The sequence below is a fragment of the Drosophila grimshawi genome, unplaced genomic scaffold, assembly GCF_018153295.1.
Source record: "Drosophila grimshawi isolate 15287-2541.00 unplaced genomic scaffold, ASM1815329v1 contig_1367, whole genome shotgun sequence".
NCBI classification, from domain to species: domain Eukaryota; kingdom Metazoa; phylum Arthropoda; class Insecta; order Diptera; family Drosophilidae; genus Drosophila; species Drosophila grimshawi.
In genome coordinates this window covers 7,089,899-7,113,407 of record NW_025062889.1, presented here as the reverse complement: position 1 = coordinate 7,113,407, position 23,509 = coordinate 7,089,899, and the positions used below count along the sequence as shown (strand labels likewise).

Here is a 23,509-nt window from a genome sequence, read left to right as displayed (position 1 = left end):
TTTCATTTCCTTTAGCGTTTGGTGTAATAAATTTACGTTTAAGTTTACCACATTTAGCAAAAACACACATTTTACACTAGAAATTGTTTATACGATTTATTTGTTATTTATTATTTGTATCTCTCCTTAATATTTTCCCCGACACTTTTCAGTCAAATATTTTCTTGTTCAGTGTAAAGTAAAAATTATTATTACATATATTTTTGTATTTGTTTTGTTTTCGTTTTTTTTTTTAAATTGTAATTTTATGTTTATCGTATTTTGTTTCTTTGAGTATTTTTGTATTGTTTCCTGTGTTTTTCTTTCCGTCTTCTTCATTTGTTTAAAATCATAAATACAACTACGCATTACAGAAATATTTGTTCTTTTGTGTTTGTTGGTTTGTTTGTTTGTTTGTTTTTGTGTAATATTAAATATAAACTTTTGTGTTTTGTTTTATGCTTGCAGTAGTATTTGTGAGTGTGTTTGTGTTTGTGTGTGTGTGTGGGCGCATTGTGGGCGTGGCTGTTAGCACAAACTATAACTAAATTAAATGTACATAATATGCAATGTTCATGTGTGTTTAAAGCTTAATTTAAAAAATAAGGCAAAAAGGTATTTGAGGTTTGCTTTCATGTTGTATATATATGTATATAAATTAAATATATAGATGTATGTATATGTGTAAAATACAACTTAAACAACTAGTAAACTATCAATGTAAAAAAATGGCAAAATATACTCGTATTAAGTAACTTAAATAAACAAAGTTTCTGTTTGTTTCTTGTTGTTCTTTTGTTTTTTCATTCTGTAATGGCAAATTAAAGCTATTTTACTTCAAACGAAACTTTCAAGACATTTGATAAATGCTCAACGAGCATCCCTAAATTCTATTAAGTGAGTTGTTTTTTGTTTTGTTTTTATTTTAGTTAATTTATATTTTTAAGTATACGTTTTTTGTTGTTGTTGTCTTTTAAAACACTACAAGGTGAGTATTACACGTGTGTGTGTGTGTGTATGTGTAGGTGTGTGTGTGTGTGTGCTTTTACATAACCTCAATTATACAACTAATATTATGTGAAATTCATCGAAATTGGGCGTAGCTTTCTACATTTTGTATTTTGTATTTTTTTTTGCTTTTTTGTTTGTATTTTGTTTTTTTTTTTAAAGAGAAATCATATTTCAGGTACATCACAACTTAAAATTTAACAAATAAATGCAATTTTTTGAATGAATTTTCAATGAAAACGCCTAATGCATAAAAAATGTATATGGCAAGCAAAACATTTGCTAAGTTAAATGAGAAACAATTTGCTCGCTCTCTCTCAGCGAGAGAGAGATAGAGGGAGAATGAGAGAGCAGAAAGTGTGCAGTCTACAGTTTGACATGCTTCAACCGCTGATGCAGCTGCAAACTGTAACGCCGCTCAAACGTTGCGCTACACTGCTTGCAATTGTTAGGATGTCGTACCGCACGATGCTTCCAAAACCGATGCAGTGCCAGTGAGCCGAGTGTATGGTGACTGAAACTGATGCCGCCGTCACCATTGCGCTGTCGGCTCACCGAGCAGCTGGCACAGCTCAAACCATTATGCACGAGTCGATTGAGGTGCTTGTCGCGCAGCATGGCGATCACCACTTCGGGTGCTAGTCGCATTTTCTTCGGCTGCGCTTGCTTGCGCGAACTGCGCGCCGTTTCCGCTTCCGATTTCTTGCTAAAGTCGAGCGGCGCCGTTAAATACTCCTGCTTGCTGGCCGCATCGGCAAGCAGCGGCAGCAGCGTTGCCAGTTGATTGAGCGACTTGCGCGACGAGGAATTCACCATGGTGCTGCTGCTGCTGTTGTTGTTGCTGTTGTTGAGGGTATTTTGGTTTGCTGCTGCTTTTTTGGGACTTTTGCGCGGTGTTGCCAGATCCAGCTGACGTTTAAGCAGCGACTGCTGCGCCGGCGCTGTTAATGATTTTAACGGTGCGTTGCTGCTGTTAATGCTGTTGTTGTTGCTGTTGTTGGACACCTTTGGTGTGATGGTGAGAGTAATGTCCTCCTTGTTGCGCAGATACTCAATGTACTCCTCCGTCTCGCTCAGTAGTCGCCGTCGCTTGCCGTATGTTAACTCTAGTTCTCGCTCTCTTTGCTCTCTCTGCTCTCTCTGCTGGCCGGTTGTCGTCGCTGTGGGCAGCGCTGCTGCAGCGGCGGCAAGCATTAACGGTGTTTCGGCTGCATAATATTTGTTTATAATATCCTTAACATAATTCTGAAATTGTGTGCCAATGCGATTGAGATTCTGGTATTCCATTTGTGTGAGAAAAGGTGTTGTTGTGTTGTTGTTGTTGCTATTGTTGCTGCTGTTGTTGCTGTTTGGTGTTGCGGCGACCGCAGCAACTGCTGCTGCAGCAGCCGCTGCCGCTGTTGTTGCTGCTGCCGCTGCAGCAGCTGCTGTTGCTGCCGCCTCAACGCTGCTCGTGTTATTCTCCTTATCATCCTGGCGATGATGCTGCTGATGCTGCACGGCATTCCTATGAGATTTCTCTCTATAATAGCTGTTGTTGCTGTTGCTGTTATTATTGTTGTTGCTATTGTTGGTATTATTATTATTATTGTTGTTGTTGCTGTTGTTGTTGTTGTTCTTGTTGCTGTTTAGTTTATACGCGGGAGACGATTTAATAAGCTGCACTCGCTGCTGCTGCTGCTGCTGTTGTTGTTGTTGTTGGAGCAGTTGCTGTTGCTGATTTTCTTGATCTTCGTCATACTCAATTTTGAGCTTTCGCTTGCTGGCGAGCAACTCGATGGCCGTCTGCTCGTAGGCAGCTGCTTCCAGAAATGCCGTTGCAATCAATGTTTTGCTCTGCTCATTGTGGTGCTCGCTCTCATTGCCAGCAGCTCGCAACAAGCTTTTGTTGCTCGCATGACGCGACAGTTTTATCGGTGACGTAACACCCGACATACTGGTATTGTACTCATCGCCCGAATATGAGGACGATGATGCCGATGACGGCGTATTCTCATCATCCTCGCCCGTCGAATGCTGTCGAGCACGCATCACGCCAAACTTTTTGTTGCTGTTGCTGTTGCTGCTGCTGTTACAGTTGCTGTTGCCGTTGCTGTTGCTGTTGCTGCTGCTGTTGTTGTTGCTGTTGCCGTTGCTGCTGTTGATGTTGCCGCTGTTGATGTGATGGCCGCCGCCCATGTTGCTCAGGCTGTGCAGCAGCGCTGCAGCCTCTCGTGTCGTCCATTGCGAAGGCAGTTTATTATTGAACAGGAGTTGATGATTAGCTGGTATTTTCAACTCGTGCACGCCTCCCGCTTTATGAAAATCCTGAGCGACCGAAGCTGTATTGCGACTAATGGCGTCCATTTTTAGCAGACTGTAAGTTGGAAAAAAATCAACAAGAGATTAGTAAGATGTATATATACATGGAATATATAAGGAGAAAATATATACATATAATATATAATAAATAAATAAATGAAATAAATGAAAAGGGACAACAGCAAAAGCATTCAAATAAAATTGGCAATAGCGCAAGGAAAACTAAATTTCCTGGCAATAATAAAAACAAAACAAAAACTGTGAAATGATAAAAATTGAATGCAAGGAAAAACATTGAACAAATGATAATCTTGACAGTGAAAATTGGCAACAGAAAACTGGGAAAATGGCAGAAGGAAGCCGGATCAAAAGGAAAACGCAACACAAGGGAAAACAACAATCAGTCAATCAAAATGATAAGTTAACCAAATACCATGGCAAACATCAATCAATCAATCAAAAGCAAAGCGTAATCAACACAAGAGCAAACATCAATAAGTCAATCAAATGAAAAACGTAATCAAAACATAGGCAAACATCAATCAATCAATCAATCAATCATTGAGTAATTAACGACTGGAAACGACAAGAAATACCGCGCATAGTCCTCCGGATCGCTGCCCTCGGCTTCGAGGTATTGAAATAAACGCTCCGAGCCGCGTTTCTGTGTTGCAGCATTTGGTAAACTGCCCGTGAGTAGATCATGCGGCGGTATCAATGACCCATTGGCACTGAGTCGCCAACCGACCATCGATGTGGGATTCACAATGATCTCCTGCAAGGGGCCGCCCGCAATGTTGCCACCGCCGCTGTTGTTGCCTCCACCCGAGACACCCTCATTGGTGGTTGTCGTATAGATGGTAACGGCACCACTGCCGCTCACATTGCCAACCGTTTGGCCACCGCCACTGGAGGAGCTGTTGGTTGATTTGTTGTTGATTGGTTGGTGGGATGGATCACATTTGTGTGGGGTGTGGGGCGAGAACGAGTTGAGAGAACAAGAACGAGGGTAGTAACGAGAGTTAGGAGCATTCTGCGCGCTGGGTGTATATCTGTTTTGTTTTTTTTTTTTTGGTTTTTGTTTTTTAGAGAGGGGGGAAGGAGGGCTGTCTGAGAACATTACCCAAAAGCATTGCCGGCATTGTGAAACGTGTTGAGCTGATTATTGGCCACCAGGGTGTTGCCAATCGTTCGCAAGACGTTCAAATTCTGGCTATGCGTTGCATTGTTGCTGCCACCGTTGTTGTTGCCGCTGCCACCGTTATTGTTGTTGTTGCCACCATTATTGCTGCTGCTGCGCGCTGGACGATTGTCATGCGGACTGAGAGAAACAAATCGACTATCAGCAAATACGTATTTGGTGGATAAATAGAATTATAGTAATAGTTCTAAGGGAATCTAGAGAGACCCTTAAACTAGTTTGCATATTTATCAACAGATATTCCTATCACATCACATCAACACACATATTGGGGGGAAATAGTAATAATAGTTTAAGATTGTCTAGAGGGATCCCTATCGCATCTAATACAAATTCCATATAGTTAGTTCTTAAGGGTTACAATGCTACTTACTGCACATCACTCATGTGTAGCTGGAACTCCTCCTGGGTGTCGGCGAGATAGGAGCACTTGCTGCAGGCGCGCTTGTTGTGCACCTTGAGCACATGTGTGGCCAGGCGCTCGGAGCGAGCCGCCTTGTAATCGCAGAGCAGGCAAACGAAGGGCTTTGTGTGGGTGTTCAGATGACGTTTCAGGCCCCACTTGTCCGCACCGGACCAGGGGCAATAACAGCAGGTGAAACGCTTCTCACGTTTCGGTTTCAGCAGACCCGAGCCGGCGGCATTGCTGCTGCTGCCCGAACCGGAACTGGAGCTGGCCACCGCCGGCTGCTGTTGGGCACTGCTGCTGTTCATCACGGCGCTCACGTGGAGCGGCAGCACGGAGCCATCGTCGAGCTTCTCCTGCTTGAGATGGGCGAGCGGCATATCGGCAGCGGAGGCCACCGCCTCGATGGTCTCCACAATGCTCATGCTCGTCGAGGTGGGATGTCGTTGTGCCTCCAAGAATGCATTATCAATATTCACACCGGTCGCATTGATCGTCACATTGCCCCGTCCGCCGGCATGATGGGAATTGCCAACGGATACACCACCACCAGAGCCACCGGAGCCACTGCTGGAGGAGACATGACGGCGCGTCTTATTGATATCGTACTGCAGTTCGCGATGCATGCGCAGAAAATGCTTCTTGACGTGATCGGCACGGTTGAACTGCTTGAGGCAGGCATAGCACTGAAAGGGCTTCTCGTCCTTGTGGATGTTCTCGTGGCGTGTGTACAGATCCCTCCGATCCGTCGAATAGGGGCAATGAGTGCACGCATATCGCTTCACGATGTGCACACCATTAGCCGCAGCAGCGGCAGCGGCTGCCTGCGCCTGAGCGGATTTTTTGCGACTGCCACCGCCGGAGGAGGTGCTGCTGCTGCCGCCGGCACTGCTGCCGCTGCTGCTGTTGGTGGGCGCTGAGGTGGGCGTGGATTGGACCAAATTCTGTGCCGCATTCGCCGATGTCGAGGGGCTGGCATAAATAAGCTCCGCTGCATGCTCCTGACGGTGTTTTCTAAATGCACAACAAATGTGATTTTAATTCGAATAAAACACTATATTTTCTATAGCTCAACTCACTTGGACTTGGGCGTGCTCTGATGAACCTGTTGCTGCTGTTGTTGCTGCTGCTGTTGTTGTTGCTGCTGCTGTTGCTGCTGCTGCTGTTGCTGATGCTGACTGACCTGCGCATAGCTCTGCAGCTTGCCACCTGTTGTCCACTGCACCAGCTGAGGCTGCTGCTGCTGCTGCTGCTCGGCGGCTGAGGCGTTGTCTTGCGCCCAGCGCTGCTGCTGCTCGCCGGCTTTGAGCAGACCCGCCTGGCCGGCGGCAAAACCGTTCTGCATTAGCGCTGCCAGCCCAAAAGCTGTACTCAAATGATCTTCGGATTTGAAGCTGCCAACGGCGGCAACGCTGGGTGCCGGCACCACAGTGGCGCCGTTGCCAGTGGCGCTGACCACCACAGAGTTACCCGACTCTGATTGTTGCTGTTGCTGCTGCTGCTGCTGCTGTTGTTGTTGTATTACATTGGCCTGGGTTGTGGCCACGTTGTTGTTGCTGCCACCGCCCGCAGCTCCACTTGCCTCGTACTCAATACTGGGCGCTGCGGTGCGATCAATTTGTTGCTGTGTGGAACAAATGGGGAAGAACCAAACATTTCAAGGGAATTAGTTGAGTGTTTTGTGAGCAATTGGCAATAAAATGCACTTGATATATGTAAACAATCGCTGTTGTCATCAATCCAGATTTAAACTTATTTTCGATTTACACTGTTTTACAATTGCGTACAAAATATTAGCATCACTCGCACAAGAAATGTTTTCCAGTGTGCCTTTTTTTCAATTTCTATGAATACATTTTTCAAAGTGGAAGAAGACTCTTAAAAAAGTGATTAAGAGCAAAAGCATAATATTATTCAATGTTTTCCACTTATTTAAATTTAATTAAAATTTAAATTAAAAAATGTAATTTTAGAAAAAGGAATAGAAAAAGAACGAAACAAATAAATATACAAATTCTAACAAGAGCGCATAATTGGTGCTATTGCAAAAGCAAAGTATTTAAAAATATAAACAATATTTTCAAAATCAACTTTTGAAAAGTTGCATCATCCGTAAAATAAATGACGTAGTGGTGCTATTATTATTTTCGCAACTTTCTGGGCAATTCTTAAATTTAAAATATCTGCAATCAAACATTGATTTCTGTGAAACTTCTTTTCGATTTGAGATTGTGCACCACTGTGATTGGATCAGTTAACAAAGTTGGGCAAGTGTAAGTGGAGTTGGATGATTAATTAATTAAATTGAGCTTACCAAATTCGTAAACGAGCGCTGTTCGCCCTCGGGGACTGCTGTGGGTCCACTGGTGGCCACTTGAGCCACCGGAGTGCCAAGCGTATGCAAACCGTTGCCGGTCTCCTCGCCGTATAATTTACGTGTGATTTCCTTGAACATATCTTCATATGTTGCCTCAACATTTGAGGACTGTGCTGCTGCTGCTGCTGCTGCGCTCGCTGCTTGATTGGCTGCGATCGCTGGGATTAGTGTTGCCATTGCTGCGACTCTTTGGCCTTCGCTTGCTGCTGCTGCTGCTGCTGCTGGCGGCGTTCCGTTGCACGTAGACAATTGCAGCGACGACTACTTCTCTCGCTGTTCCCTCCACGTATGCGCTTCGAATACTACAAAGAGAAAGAGCGAAAGAGAGAAAGAGAGACAGTTAGTTAGTTAGTCAGCTAACTAGTTAGTCAGTTAGTTTAAGCTAAACGCACATCACATTCTCATTCACATCCGGTACAGAAAATAACCAAAGCCCCCCAATCGATGTCAGTTCTGGGAATTTACTGTTGACACACCAGACAAACAGCCAGCCAACCACACAGCCAACAAGTAGCAGCTTCTATCTTGTCCGGAACCTGCCTGCCTTGGACCCTATCATTGCTTCTGATGCTTGTGGTAAATTGGGGGTGGAGCGGGTAGATGCGAGGGTTTCTGTTGCTGACGTCGATTTTGGCGCAGCATCAGCTGAGTCAGCGCTGAGCGCGAGCAGCGAATTGAGCACACTTTTTGTTTACGACTCATTTTTATTTCTCCACTTTGGCTGCACGGACAGGCGACAAAGGTGTCGAAATTGGTTTCGATTGCAGCAAGCTTTTATTGATTAATGCTGAATTGCCTCTTTGTTTACCTTATCTGAGCTTGAGTTTCAATGCCATTTATCATGTTAATCCAGACATCGAGTATCCAGAAACTAAACGTTGCCTTATATGGCAAATCTTAGATTTCCGTTGGTCAATATTTTTATTTCACAAAAGAAATTAATTTTTACAAAAACTATGTTTGCTGCCAAGCCAAGACTATACTTTTTGTATTATAGTTATCAATATCAGATATTTATAAAGGTATAAAGAGGTGTTTAAAATTCAACTTTGACACTTTTGTCACCTGATACAGGTTGGGCACGAAGCGACTTTTTTTTTGTCTGCTGCATATATTAATAAAATTAACCACAACACTTTAGCAGCAAAAAAAAACAACAACAACAACGAGAAAACGCCGACAAGCCCAGCAAGGTATATTAAAAAAAACCCCATTGAGAAGTTAACGCGCCCAAAACTTTTGCAACTTTGAGAGGACTTCGCTAAGCGCATCTCATAAAAATACAAGACAAATTGGCAGCGAGCAACAACAACAACAACAACAGCAACAAAACTGTTGGCGTTGTAAATTTGGCGGCACTTTTGTTGTGTTTGGTGGGTGGCTGTTTGTTGTTGTTGTTGGCCCACATGTTGCTGATGACTGCGCCTCGTTTTTCAACCGAGAGATGCTGACACACAACAAAAACAACAACAACAAACAAAACTTTTGCGCGGCGACAAAAAAATTATTGTTGTTGTTGTTATTTGGGTACGCGGGCACGTCTCGATGGCCCAGAGCCAAACAGACACACAGACCGAAGCCACCCACACACACACACTCACACACATACACACGACATAACACACACGCCTCGGCCCAGGCCCATGCCAAATCTGGGTGGAGGGCTGTGCAGGGCTGGGCGAGGGGGGAGTGTGTTGTGTGTGTGTGAAGGAATGAAAGAACTGTTTGTGTGTGTGTGTGTGTGTGGACCATACCGAAGCGTGTTTTCTTTCGTTTGCTTTTGCGCTCATATTTCGTATGGTTATTTGTCGACTTCTTCTTCTTGTTTTTTTTTGTGCATATTTGATTTTATGCTTTGTGTGCTTTTTTTTACAGTTGTTGCCCACACTCTGCGGTGCGCCATCATTGGGGGCGTTTGCGTCTTCTTCTTTTCGCTTGCTTCGCTTCGTTTTGGTTTTTTTTTGTTATGTTATGTTGTTATAGTCTTGTTTTTGCCTTTGCCTTGCAGATCTGAAACCACCTAGCCGACCCCCTCCCCCTCCACCCATACCCCCTTTGTGCACCCTCAGCTTCTTTAGCTTTGATTGACTCGCTGCGTGTGGCTTTTGCCATGCCAAGGGCATTGTTGCTGTTGTTGTTATTGTTGTTGTTGGTGTCGGGTGTGGGGACTTGACTTTGTCTCAGCTCAAGATCATCTTAGCTTTGTGTGTGTGTATGCGTGTGTTAGTGGTCCACTTAAAAGTGCAAGTGTTGGTAAACATCATAAAACATAAAGCAACTCAAACTGTGTTTTTAAGGATACTCAAAACTAATTTAAACATATTTTATTATTATATTTTAACATATTTTATTAGTAGTTTTTATATTTTAAATCAACTCTAATAAAATTCATTTCGAACTGATTAATGAGCTCATTAATAACTCTTAAAATTGCAACACACCATTTCAAAAAGAGTTTTTAAAAGTTTGTGACAAACTACAAAAATATGTATAAATAATACAAAAAAGCATAATCCCAAAATTTTAGCTAAGATAAGAAAAGGGCCAAGGGGTGGAGGAGAGGAGAGGGTGGGGGTTAAACTTTTTGTGGGCGAGCTGAAAGACACACACAGACGATAACAACAAAAAAGAGTGTCATGCCAGAAGCAGAAGAAGCAGAGTGTGTGGGTGCTTGGCTGGGGCCAGGCACACCAGCAACAACAACAACAACAACATCCGCTTTGCTAATGGCAGGCAGCAAAAAATAAAGCACAACAAATAAAAAAAAACCCAGAGACAGCGTCAAACGGGCGCGTCAGCGAGTGGGCTGAAAATGGGCGCAACAGACGTCGCCGACAGCAGCAGCAGCCGCAGCAACAACAACAAAATCAATTTACAACAACTCTAACACGCGCACCACCAGCAAGAACAAATACAACGATCAGTCGCTGTCAGCTACGACGCCGTCGCCTGTGGTGGGTGTGCAAAAAAAAATAAAAAAAAAACCGAAGAGAAGAGAAAAAAACCAACATCAGCAAGCAACAGCAGCAGCAGCGACTCAGCCGCAATGACAGCGCAATTTGGGGGAGTCGAACAAGAGCGAAAGAGCTCCGGAGATGGGGAGAGAGCGCTCTCAAACCGGTTGGCAGCTGAACCTACAAATAAAAATGCCGGTTGGGAGCTTTTGCCCATAGTAATAATTGATATGAAGAGAGCGATAGAGAGAGAGAGAAAGAGAGAGACATCGAAGAGAGCAAAGGCTTGATAGGGCGCCCTGCACGTCTGCCTGATCGTCACTCTTTGTCCAGCTATCGTCTGTTGTCTGTCGTTTGTCTTTCGTTTTGCAGATGCCGGACGATTGACTGTTAACGGTAAACGCATTATTGCGTGGCTTCTCTTTAAATAAGGCAGCAGCAGCAATTGTTGTTATTGTTGCCGTTTGTTTTTGGTTGCTGATAATATTTTTCAGAATTGCGTTGAGTGTGCTACAATCACACACACACATACATACATATACGACCCGTTAGGGGCGGGCGTCAATGCGCCAAATTGCCAGAGAAGCAAAGCCGTATTTTTTTTTAAACATGTGTGCGTGCGCAGTTAAATAAATATGTGTGCGTGTGTGTGTGTATGTGTGTACATTTTAACACCCGTGGGCTGAGCCGACCTGATGGCAGCTCAGGGTGAGCCACAACATTACTAGCAGAAGTTGTTGGTGTTGCGGTGAACGGTGAAAGGCTAAAAGACAAGACGAGAGGAGAGGTGAGATGAGGAGGGAAGGCGCTAACAGGGGGCGGTGGAGGCAGAGAGAAAATGAACGGACAACGGCAAACAGCAACAACAGCAACAACAACAACAGCAAAAACAACTACAACAATAACAGCAGCGTCAACAGCTAATGACATGTTAACGCCAAGCAGCACCCGTTTGTCTGTCTGTCTGTCTGCTCGCCGTTCCAAAAGCCACACGCAGTTATTAAAAAGCACTTTTGCCTGATGATGGCACAGTGGGACAAGCTAATTGTTAAGGCGGTCATTTGCCAAATGCAACTAATCAAGCAAATTGTCAAGTACATGCAATATCGCTGTTATGGAAAGAGATGAAAGATCATATGTAAGTTTTACAAGGATATAAAATGCACGTTAAAAATTGAATAATTATCACATTGAATATAAATTATAAAGACACAAGGAATTTATCGTTTTTCTGCGAAACTACTATATAGATTTGTAAATTCAAGCAGATCTAATGCAATTAATGAGGATCAATCAGTTTGAAAGTAAATAATAATTTAATTTAATTAATAATAAATAATAAAATATAATACATTTTGCTATTCTTTTTTCTAATAGATTTCTAACAGTTTACACCACTGTGACGCGATTGTGGGCATTAAGCAGCGTGATGTCGATATATGCTAGCATCAATAACAGCAGAAAACCACAACAGCAACAACAACAAGTTGGTTAAGTGGGTGGGTGTCTAACAGCTGTTGTGTCCAGCTAAAATAAAAATTCAACGATCAACCAAAACGACTGCGATATAAAATTGAAGATTTTATATGCGCGCCATCAGCAGCAGCAGCAACAACAACAGCAGCAATAACAGCAGCAACAACATCAGCAATAACAGCAGCAGCAGGGAGCGTAACATTAAATGATTTTCTTGCGCTGCTTCACACGCCTACGCAGCAGCAGCAGCGCATGCGTGTGGGCTGCTTGTCGATTGCATTTGTGTTGGCTGCGTGGGTCCATTTTATTAGTTTAAGATGGAGGACGGGGAGGGGGGTTATAGCAAATTTGACAAAGAGCTTTAAGCTTAATATCAGCTGCATATACATAAGTACACATATACATATGCATATGCATATGTAAACAGCGCAGCCTTTTACGATTGTCTCTTATAATAGTTGATTTTTTGCACTTTTGGCAGCTGCGCAGAAGAAGACATCCGCCAGCGACGCTGTGCGTGTCTGTATGTGTGCGTGTGTATCTGTGTGTGAGGGCAGCTTTATATGGGCGGCAGGTGGTAATTTTTGTGGCCAGCCAAAGACAACAACAGCAAAAACGATGCGACGACGGCAGCTGCTGCTGCTTTGTTTTTTTCCTTTTCTTATATACATTTTTGGCGTCTTCTTTTTGAGCTGAGCTTTGGCCAAGACAACAAAGCAATAAGCGGGTTTCTGGGTGTGTATGTGTGTGTGTGTGTGTATCTATCTCTGTGTGTGTGTATGCTTTAATTTTGGGTGGTGCTGTTGGCATTGCCTTGTGGGCGTTTGCGCCAGCAGCAACACCAGCAACAACATTCACAGCAGCACCAGCAACAACCAATTTTCTCAAGGGCAGCCATCGGTTCAGTTCAGTTCAGTTTCAGTTCGGGTTCAACTTCGTTTCGGGCCAAGTCATATAGCATTTAGCCGTGTCTCTGACTTTAGCTTTTGGCTATGCTTATTATTATTATTGCTGCTGCTGCTGCTGTTGCTGCTGCTGTTGTTGCTGCTGGCAGCTGTTGGCAGGTGCGCGCCCTCATAAAAAAGTCGTTCGACCGAACGACCCAAAAAATGCAGGCGCTGCTGCTGCTGTTGCTGCTGCACATGCTCACAGCAACATAGGAAACGAAAAAGAGAAGAAAAAATGGCGACGTCTGCGTCTGCGTCCCTCTTTCAAGTGTCAGTTGCGCACCCTCCTCCTTCTCCTCCTCCTCCTTCAACTCCTCATCCTCCTCCGGCATTTTCTTATGAAATCTTTGCCTTTTACTTAACATGCTGCCCAAGCAACATGTGCATCGATCCTCGGCTCTGTCTGTCGATCCTCTGCCCCTCTGGGGTAGAAAATTTATGCAGTTGTTTCATTTTAGGGGTGGTTTTTTTTCACAATCGACTCGTTGCTGTTGTTGTAGGGTTGCCAGGCAGGCTTGCAGGTTGCAGCTGCCGCCAGAGAGACTCCTCATCTTATTTTTTTTTTTGTTTTCAGCCTGTTGCTGCCACAACTGATGGAATGGAATGTTTTGCACTTGCTTTTAGGGGTGAACATTACCAGCTGACAAGTGGATAAGCCATGCCAAGAAGGGATGACCGATAGATACATACAAATGTATATATTATATTATTTTAGGGATTTGTTACACTTGAAAGACTCGTTAAATTCATTTCGAGTGAGATTAATTCATCAATAGTTTTTAGCTACTTATAAAATCATTTATTATTTTCAATGATTTTTATGTCAATCAACTTCGTTTAGTAAATATAACTTTTACATCAACTTCTAATGTAAATTATTTAAAATTTGGATGTGCCTAAAGAATTGATTACATCTGAATTACCTTAAAGATTAGGGATTGCATAATTCTTGTTACCTTTTTCTTTGAGATCGTTTCTGGCACTGATCTAGGTCTGCCCATGTCTAAAATATATTACTTTAAACTTGCTATATACGATTGTGCATCCGTTTTGTGTATATGGTTAAGTATATGCACACTTAACTCTAAACCCAACCCAAAAACCCAAAGATGAGCTGTTGACGCTGGACGTATCTTAAAAATAACAACAACAGTCTGTTATACACACACTCGCACACACAGAAAAGAGACCCAATAATGAAAAATTTCACAACAACCTTCAAGCAGACATCGACATCGTCGTCTCATGTGTATATATATATACTTATACGTTTTTTTTTTTGGTTTTTGGGCCGTCCCATCAACGTTGAATATTGAAAAACGGTTGAGGTTTTTTAGGCAAATTGTAGTAGGAGGAGGCGATGGCGATGCGCCGACAGCAGCAACAGCATTGAGCGGCAACCCCCTCCCCTCCTCACCCCCTTCCCCAACAACCTCTTCTTGAGCGTCTCAGCCCCATAGAATGAGGCAGCGAAACGCAGATAATGATGATCACAAAGCACAAAGCGACTCAAAAGCACTGAAGACGAGTTTCTCGTTTTATTTTTGTTTTCGGGCCAAACCAGAGACAGCAGCAAAGAGAGAGAGAGACACAGATAGAGACAGGCCCAATTCGAACCGAAGCAAACCCAAACCGAAATATAATCAAGACCAGAGCTGACCCCTCCTCCCCCAATAACAACAACTACGAAGGAGACGCTAACCCAACCCAAGTTTGAAAGCGGTGAATGGTCCACAAATGAAATGAAATCCTACGCAATGGGGTGGCTGCTGCTGCTTGTCTCGTTGCGAGAGACGCCACAGGTAAAAAGTAGAAACCTTGAAAGCCACAAAACAAACAGCTGCTGCTGCTGCTGAACAGGTAAACTCTCTTTGCCAGCAGGTAAATTGCAGGACGGCTTCGGGTTCTGGGGGAGGCAAAGCGACGCTGTAACAGGAAATTCCTATGTGATTTTTGAGGTGAGATTGCTGCTGCTGGCTGGGGTCGCTGGTTCGATCAGTGCAACCAGCAAAGAGCAACCCTCATGTGGCAAACAGTCAGTCAGGTACCCGACTGCCTACTGCTGACTGTCGATCGTCCCTTTCCATTACCCGTTGTCTTTCTGCGAGCCACCCTCTCCCCTAAAGATCGACGGACTCCGACGGGAAGTGCGTAATTTAGTTTTGTGAAGTTTTGCGCTGGCTGCGTTTTTTTCGTTTGGGGTCGCGCCTGTCTCTTCATGGGAACTTGAACTTAAGCGAGCCCAACAGAGGGGTGGGGAGGGAGCGTGTTTGCGTAGGTTTGTCTTTTTTTTAAGGTAGGGTGTGTCACTATAAATAGGGCATAGGTAATTGTCTAATTGGGAAGAAAGTTGCTCATTTAATAGAGGCAGAAGGGTAACAAGTAAAAGAGTGCTCTTCTATTCTTCTACTCTGCAAAAGCTCTCTCTCACACACACACACAAATACAGTTACATGTGTAACTAAAAGAGATCGTTGCATTGACAACTCCTTGTGCAGCACAATATATGATGATCAAAATTGCTAAAAGCAAAAGCGAAGAGGAGACGAAATGTGAAATAAAAACAACACAAAATAACAGCAAAATTATAATAGAGGGCCGAATTGTGTGGGGGCGGCAACGACAGCAGTCAGCAGCCAAGCAAAGCAAACGAATGCGCAGCGAAGAGGAGAGGGAGAGCAGAGCAGAGGCGAGGAGAAGCAAAATGCAAAAGTCGTCGCTGGGTGGGTGTAAGAAATTCGTCAGAAGTCGCAGTCAGCAGCAGGCAGAGACGAAACTGCAGGCAGACGACGGCGAAGCAGGCAGAGTGGGCAAGCAAAGAACTTTGTGTGATAAACTAACAGAAGGGTGTGAAGGCAACAAAAAAGAAAAAAACGCAAAGTGAGCAACGAGGGCTGAGAGCCTCTGTTGTTTTTAGGCAGTGGACGCCAAAATAAAAACCTACGAAAAAATCAACATACAAAACAGCGGGCGGTGGAAACAGGCGGCGACGGTCAGTCGCGACAGAGAGAGAGAGAGAGAGAGAACGACGAACACCGAAAGTCGGGAGTTGTGCCAAGCGAGGCGCCAATTAAAGAGCGCAGCGACAAAGCAAAAAAAAACACACACAAAAACCGAAACAGAAAAAGAGAAAAACAGAATAAATAGGGCTGAGGTAGGCGTCGCGACGCGTCGTGTTTGACTGCCTGCCTGCCTCGGGGGAAAACGGGTAGGCAAGATTTTAAAACATCACCCACTCACATGTATGTATATAAGTATGTGTGTGTGTGAGTTGAATGCGTTGCGCATTTGTGAAACGGACGAAAAGAAATACGAGAAAGAAAGTAGGATAATGTAGGCGCAGGCTCAGGGTTGCCACCAGGTCGCATTAAAATCAACGAAGCTACAAGTGTGCGTAAGAGCGAGAGAGGGAGCGAGAACGAACATAGTCAAGACACGCAAGCTGGAAAGGATGTTGTTGGTGGTGGTGGGTTTCACATCATTCATTATCTCGTTGCCCCTTGCAGCGCGACGTCGCGACTGCGCCAAGCGAGGGAGGGCCAAAAAAATGCGATGGCGACTGCGACATTGGTATGTGTGGTGTGTGTGTGTACGTGTGTGTGTGCTGGCATCTCTTTGTGTGATTGCCAGAGGCATGCCCGATGCCCAACGACACGAAAGGGGTGCCCACTCTTCGCGGGCATTCTTTGTGAGCCGTGTTTTTTTTTGTTGGGAGTGTGTTTATGTGTGAGTTTTGGTGCGTTTTTTTTTTGGGCGTTGGAGTGGCTGTTTTTTTTTTTTTTTTTTTAATTTTTTTTTTGGTGTCTGTGGGTATAATTGGAAATTGGGTAACCGGTTTTTGTGAGCCACTAGCTACCTGTGGGTTGTGTTGTGGCCTTCGGTATGATTTTTGTCGATGGGTCTATGTAATGCTTCATAGTATTGGTGTGTGTCTCTGTTTGTGTGTGTGTGTGTGTTTGTGTGCGTGTGTGTCTGCCTGTTAGCCACATGGGTTCTGAGTTCTGCTGAGTGGTAACATGTGTCGTGGAAAGGTTCGAGGGGGGTGGGGGTGGGTACATAAGCCTATGCAAGCAATGACAATTAACAGAGGACAGACAAATACAAAAATACTGCTCTTTAAGTCCTGCGTTTAAAATTTGCCTTAAGTTCTTATATTTTGGTTTAGATAAATATTTAAATATTTTCAACAAGCTTAAGTTCTTATTTCTTTTTAATACATTTTTCAACATTTTCAACAGTAATTTTTGCAATTGCGGTAGTTTGATATATTGTGTATTAGAATATTTTCTTATTATTAGTATTATTTTATATTAAATATTAAATATCTATGCAAATTTGAATTGCAGTTAGAGCACTGATTTATTCTCACTTTGCTTGTGATTTATTCCCCATTTCTTATGAAGTTTGATTGCTTCTTATTTTTAATCTGGCAACATCCATCACAACTGTCGTCCTTTTAGAATTGATTTGCATCAACATTCAACACACACTTCAACTCTTCTCCAAACATTTAATAAATGTATTTATTTTTTATAGCTATCTACCTTTTAGTTTGGCTGCAATTGGTTTTCGGCGTTGTTTGGGCTCTTAAGCCATTTCAATTTGTTGTTGTTGAGCGTCCTTGTTGTCGCTGTTGTAGTTGTTGCACTTGTTACGCACCAAATTCGATCACTTCTTTGTGGGAATGCAATTAATTGCAACTACGCACACTTAATGGGTGCACTTTAATTAATCCAAACACTGGCCAAAAAATCGTTTGAAAAACACGCGCCGCCAATACAAAAATTGTTTGCTGTTGCTGATGCGCGCGATTGACAACGAACGAACCGAACGCCACAAGAAATTCCAACAGACTGCGAGAGCGTCAGCAACACCAGGGCAAAATGTGGGAGAGAAACAACGATGACGCAGCCAGCTGCTGCTGCTCAAAATGAACGCGCTCGCCGGCGTCAGTGGCGTCGCACAGTGGAACTGAGCCGATAATTCGAGAACAGATTGCTTATACATTGATATATGCCTCAATATTGAAGCAATATTAAAGGTCAATAATACGTTTTACTTTTTAAATGAAACATTGATTATTTTTCTTTAAGTAATAACAGTTTTAATTTCTTCATTCTGTATGTGTATATATCAGACTTGAGTTTTCAGCCCACTGTGCACAGCCGCCAGGGGGCCCAAGCAGCCACCTTATAAAGCGAATGATCGAATAAAAGAGAAATTGCAACAAGCAAACGACAGAGTCGCCGGCGTTTCTGCCTCAGTCGGCGTCAACAGCAGGCAAGGCAAGCCACCCGCTCATTCACGTTTTTGCTGTCTGCGCTGTGTGCTGTTGTGTGGGACACTAGCCACCACAACGAGAGCGCCAGAGAGCGAGAGTGGGAGAGAAGCAGTGTGCGCGTTGTTGTTTATTGCGTAGGGTGGGTTGGCTTGTAGAATTTCTGGACAGTGTTGTTGTTATTGTTGTTGCTGTTGCTGCTGCTGACTGCGCAGTCGCGCAGAAGCAGGTCAGTTTGTGTGGAGTCCGCTGCGCAACTTGATTTTTGTTGTTATACGTTTTTATGCGCGCCCGTCGGCGTCGGCGTCGGCGTCGGCGGGTTGACTCTGTTGGTAATGATCTTCGTGCATGTGGGTTGCTTGCTTGTGTTGTTGTTGTTGTTGCTGTTGGCGGCTATGTCGGCGACGGGGGACGTTTGACTGTTGCGTTCATTAGCGTGGCCGCTGCTTATTTTTTTTGGGTTCGTTTTCGAGGAGGAGGTGCTGATACATAGTCCAGGTAGACACAATATGTATGTGGCTGAGTATATATATAAATATATATATATATATAGGGTTGGGCAGGTAGTTGGCAGCTGGGTGGCGCTGGTGGCAGCGTGGGTAGCACTCGAATTGAGGTTAGGTTGAAGTAAACTCTGCTTATATTTTTCTGCCAATGATGCATATGCAAATCGCATGACTCACATGGGAAATACCTCAATAGTGCAGAAATGCACTTCACCACAACAACAACAACAGCAGCAGCAACATTGCGGCCGCGACAAGTCAATGAAATTGAAAGTTGATCGCAATCGATGGTTGTGTAAAGCAGATGAGGAAGAGGAAGCTGCAAATGATGCAGCGAAGAGAAGCTTTTCGCTTTTATTATAGCGGAAAGTTAAGGTTCTCCTTGTTGTTGCTGTTGTTGTTGTAATCAGAAGAAGCTTTGCAAGTGAATCCGGACGATGGCCAAAAATGCATATGCCACAAAGTCGATGTGTGCGCAGTTACTAAAGCAACGGTTAACTGAGCTTTTAGGTGCGCTATGTTAACAAAAAAATTATAATAATAAATAATAATATTTTAAATTTTAATTCATTCTCTCTATATCTAAATGTTTGCATAAGTACATAATAACTCCAGGAATGTAGTACAAGATATGCACAAATACATGTGTGGATCACTTCATCTCATTTCTTTGTTATCTACACTTTCTAGCACCCTCAGCATCGGATCGGAAATGCCTGCAGTGAAGCGCACTTGAGGAGCAGCGGGGACACGAAAAAAATAAATAAAAACAGGTTAGTCAGTGAAATGGAGCACCCTACTTTTAAACTTCATTGCCAATCGAATGGCGATCGCCGCAAAGGAGCTGCCTGAAAACCGGTTTGCAGCAGCAGCAGGCCAGCAGCAGCAGCCCTACCGAGACCAGAGTTAAGCAAGTGGCCCACTGGCCCAAGGAGAGCAGCCGACAACCAAACCGAGATCAAACTCGAAATCGAACGCGAACCGATGCCAAAATGATGCCTCGGCAATCTTCACATTGAGATCACAGCTGTTTCGTTTGTCGGGTGCACCACACACACACAGACGACACTGTTAACCTCTTGGCCATCCTTGGCCCATCCGATTGTGTGATATAACGTAAGCCCCCCGCGTAATGAGCCCAGGTCAATTACAAAACCTGCCAGAGTTAAAAAAATAAAACAAAACAACACATGGCTTCGAGCTGTGCCGAAAAGGAAACCTGTTGAAGCCCCGCTTCTTCTTTATCTACTTCGTCTTCTTCTTCTTCTTCGCCGCAGTCTGTGGGAGAAAGTGTCGCTGCATAGGGCTTCCTTTGCTGCCAGGCGCCAGGCTCCGACCAATACAAATCCCTGAGCAGGCTGCCAATTCACCATTCACCACTCTCCACGCTACATTCTCCACTCTCCACTCCGCTCGTCACGATTTGCTTGCACTTTGTCACGTCTCATTTAACAAAACAATCAAAAAAAAATAAAACGAGTAAAAATTATGGGGCGACACTGAGGAGGGGCCGAGCCGAGCCGAACCGAACCGAGCCTGACCCTCACAGCAACAACGGCAAACAATTGCCAAAGGGTGGGTTTCGATCGCACATATTCAATATGGCGTAGCGTGGGATGGCAACGAGTCCGACGCAAAGGGAGGGTGAGGGGATCGTGGAGCGAGTTTCGGGGAACGGTAACGCATGCGCAATTTGCCGACTAGAAAAAACTAAAAAAAAAACAAAAACAGAAACAAAGTTGGAATCGTGGGCGTGGGTGGGCCGTCCATCTATTCATGTCTATCTCTGTCTATCTCTGTCTCTCTCTGCCTATCCGCCTATTGTTGTTGCTGGCTTCAATTCCCGCCACATGTTTTTGCGGTTGGGCTGTGCTGTGCTCGCTTCTGAGTCACGGCTTTCTGGGCTATGGGCTATGGGTGATTTTGTTGTTGTTGCTTTTTAGGTTTTCTTATATTTTTTGTTGTTTTTGTCGTTATTAGTGGGTAACTTTGCCGTCAGCTCAAACTGGAATTTAAGCAACAGGAAATGGTCAGTATTTTGGATGCGCTCGAAATTGAGTTACTTGATTTATACTCTTTATTCTGCAGCAAACATAAATATGTTTAATAATCATAATAATAATGTTGGTATCAAGTGTTGACTTTACAGGGCATGATTTAATGGTTCATTTCAATTGTTTAATTGTAGTTTGTTTCGTTAGAGTTACCAGCAAATCAAGGCTAAATGGCAAATAACATATAGATCAAAAGTACACATTTATATATAATGTTGCATTTGAAGTACTGCAAAAGAGAGAGAGGCAGGCGTGAGAGAGTTCTTCAATAATGGCATGCAATTTATATATTTTACATCAATCACAAATAATAAATCAATCAAAATAGATTTCAAAGCCAGTAAGTGAACTTCAGTCAGCGTCTTCATCTAGTTTGCAGCTAATCAACTGCTGATTTGAGCAATTTGAAATCTAATCGCTTTATAATAATAGTTAAATTGTGTTAATTAAATGTTACGTGTTTTATGGGTGCTTGCTAAATTAATATAGAATGCTGCTAACAGGTTTTTTCATTTTTCTCCTTTTTTTAAGTGTAAGTTCTAAGAAATGTATACTGTTCCATTCGTGAATTGTCAAGATATGCAAATTAATAAATTCAAATGAGAGAAACAGTTGACTTTTTGGACGACAGGATTTCCATGTAGGGTTTCAGCTGTTGATGAATGAATTATTTTATCTTCCATTGAAATCCTATTAATCTATCAATTGTATATATTTGTATTTTATTCTTATATGCATTGACGGATGCGGCAGACTTATTAGATACAAGCACACATCGTGTGCAATCCCTTTGCCTTCTCTGAGATATATTTGTATTGTATTATTTACTTCGAGATATTTGTTGTAGTATTTTAAACCAGAGGCGACTGCAAATATTTCCTTAAGCCTTGTTGATTGCTTCGAAATAATTGAATATCTGTGAAAGCATTTTAAATGCACTACAAGCCACAAATTTTTCATGTTTCACCCAACCCAATGATGAGTGATATATATATATATATATATATAGATATATATATACATATGTACTTTCTTGTATATTTATAATCCCAATGCTTAAAGCTTTTGCATTTTATATAAGCTATAAATCATGTATGCAATAGATGCATATACATATATAGAAATAAACCCACACAGACCCCAACCCCTAATAAAAATATTTATTTGCATTGCCTAGCAACAACAACAACAACAACAATAATAATAAAAATAGCACACTGAAAAAATATTAGTTTTGCCGAAATGCCTGAGCATAAATAACAAAATTCAAATTATATAATAAAAACACGCACACACACACACACTCACATACACACACATGCAGTTGCATTCCCATATGCCGCATATGTTGCATAAAAAGCAATAGCAAAAGCACAAAAACCATATGCAATAAACGCCCCACAACGCCCCCAAATAGTGAGAGCGAGAGAGAACGAGAGCGAGAGAGAGAGAGCGAGAGAGAGGGAGAGAAGAATGCAATTGCATTTTTGAGAGAAATAGCAAATTAAAACTATATAGCACTAAAATAAGAGAGGGAGAGAGTGAGAGAGAGAGAGAGAGAGAGAGAGAGTGGGAAGCAGTACAAAGCTTACTCACTCTCTCCCTCTCTCTCGCTCTCGCTCTCTCGCGCTGTGTGTTGTCAGAAACTGCAACAATTCCTTTGCAGTTTTTTGATGCTCGCATTGAGTAGAACAAAAATTGTTATAGACACAAAATTTATGATATGCGCCGGTGGTAGGAAAAACAACCACCCAACCAAAACTGCCTTCCTTCGTTCATTCGTTCGTCCGTTGCTTTTTCGTAGTTTTCCAAAATGCCAAAGCTTTAATTTTCAATGTGTGCGTGCGGGAGAGTGAGTGTGTGTCGGTGTGTGTGTGCGTGTGTGTGTGTGTTGGTGTGAGTGTGTGCATTGTTTTGGGGGTTGGTTATTTTTGCTGCATAAAGCGCCTGCTCCAATACTCCAAGCCATACCAATACCCATACACACACCTATCTATGTGTGTGTGCGTGTGTGTGTGTGACAACAACATGGCAAATGTTTCCATGTGTAGCAAAGTATTGATGATGGAAAAATAGAAGTTGGCGCTTTTTAGTTGTGGGGGTTGTTTGGATGCCAACAACAATAGTTGCTCTTGCTCTTGCTGTTGTTGTTGTTATTGCTGTTGTTGGGTTGGTGGGGTGTTTTCTCTGGAAAAAGTGCATACCGAAAAATATACGCACACAGACAGGGCCCCATATACACACACTCACACTCTCACACACACACACACACACACACACACACACACACTCGCAAAGACACGCACACAAACGCAGTGCGGAAAAATCAATAAATCATTTCTTAGCAAACTTTTTAATTTGCATATTTGCGCAATATGTTTCATAATAATTTCGCTTGCAACGCTCATGCAACTGGCATGTAACGGTATTTTCATTTGCAACTTGAGGAATTGTTAAACATAAAAACTATTGCCTACTTTTAGGGCGCCGCAACTTACCAACATGTTCGTAACGATTTTCGCGGCCAGCTCAAAAGTATGCAACACAATCTTATTGCCAGCTCACACAGCAGCAAGCCTCTGGAATCCTTTCCTTTTTTGTATCGCTTGTCGCTTAATTTTTCTAGTTGTTCTTTAACACTGCACTTTAAACTTTAAACATATTTTTCTTTATTCTTGGCTCCGTTTTAGATTATTTGTCGAACGCTCGTCGACGCTTATCGCACACAATGGGGCCTTTTTACAACTAACCTCATCAACACTCACACACTGAATGAACACTTGCAACTGAATGAATCGGGAGCAGCAGCCATATATATAAATATATATATATATATAAATATATGTATATTTATATATAGATGTATGTGTATAAAATGTAAAACGAGCGACTTTTGCGTGTGGCAGCCCTGGCTGACTGTCGTCGGTTGTTGGTGCTGGGTGGGCAGGTGGTAGGGAGGCGGGCGGCGCACCCCGCCCCTTTTTTAGGCTACACGCACACACAGTCGTCAATTAAACCGTTA

The 23,509-nt window shown here is 43.1% G+C and overlaps 1 protein-coding gene across 3 annotated transcripts; it reads right to left on the bottom strand.

Moving 5' to 3' along the window:
• On the bottom strand, positions 1-23,249 carry LOC6559351 (protein charlatan). Of its 3 annotated transcripts, none has more exons than XM_032734709.1 (7): positions 22,986-23,249; positions 7,210-7,574; positions 5,975-6,519; positions 4,863-5,909; positions 4,412-4,609; positions 3,885-4,205; positions 490-3,343 (listed from the first exon to the last, which is right to left on the bottom strand). In XM_032734709.1, exons 2-7 carry the CDS (start codon positions 7,447-7,449, stop codon positions 1,354-1,356), a joined length of 4,341 nt encoding a protein of 1,446 aa, XP_032590600.1. In that variant the 5' UTR covers positions 7,450-7,574; positions 22,986-23,249; the 3' UTR covers positions 490-1,353. The 3 variants fall into 3 exon arrangements, with proteins under 3 accessions (XP_032590601.1, XP_032590600.1, XP_032590599.1); XM_032734708.1 differs by lacking the exon at positions 22,986-23,249 and adding an exon at positions 17,194-17,463; XM_032734710.1 differs by lacking the exons at positions 3,885-4,205; positions 4,412-4,609; positions 22,986-23,249 and adding an exon at positions 17,194-17,462 and having other exon boundaries at positions 1-3,343.
• Between the last annotated feature and the right edge of the window lie 260 nt (positions 23,250-23,509).

Excerpts from the sequence above, each read along its gene's own strand:
- LOC6559351 (XM_032734709.1), bottom strand. The coding sequence starts at position 7,449 with ATGGCAACACTAATCCCAGCGATCGCAGCCAATCAAGCAGCGAGCGCA. Across the intron at positions 6,520-7,209 it reads AGCGCTCGTTTACGAATTTG|CAACAAATTGATCGCACCGC; the intron begins GTAAGCTCAATT and ends TGTTCCACACAG. Across the intron at positions 3,344-3,884 it reads GATCCGGAGGACTATGCGCG|TCTGCTAAAAATGGACGCCA; the intron begins GTATTTCTTGTC and ends TCCAACTTACAG.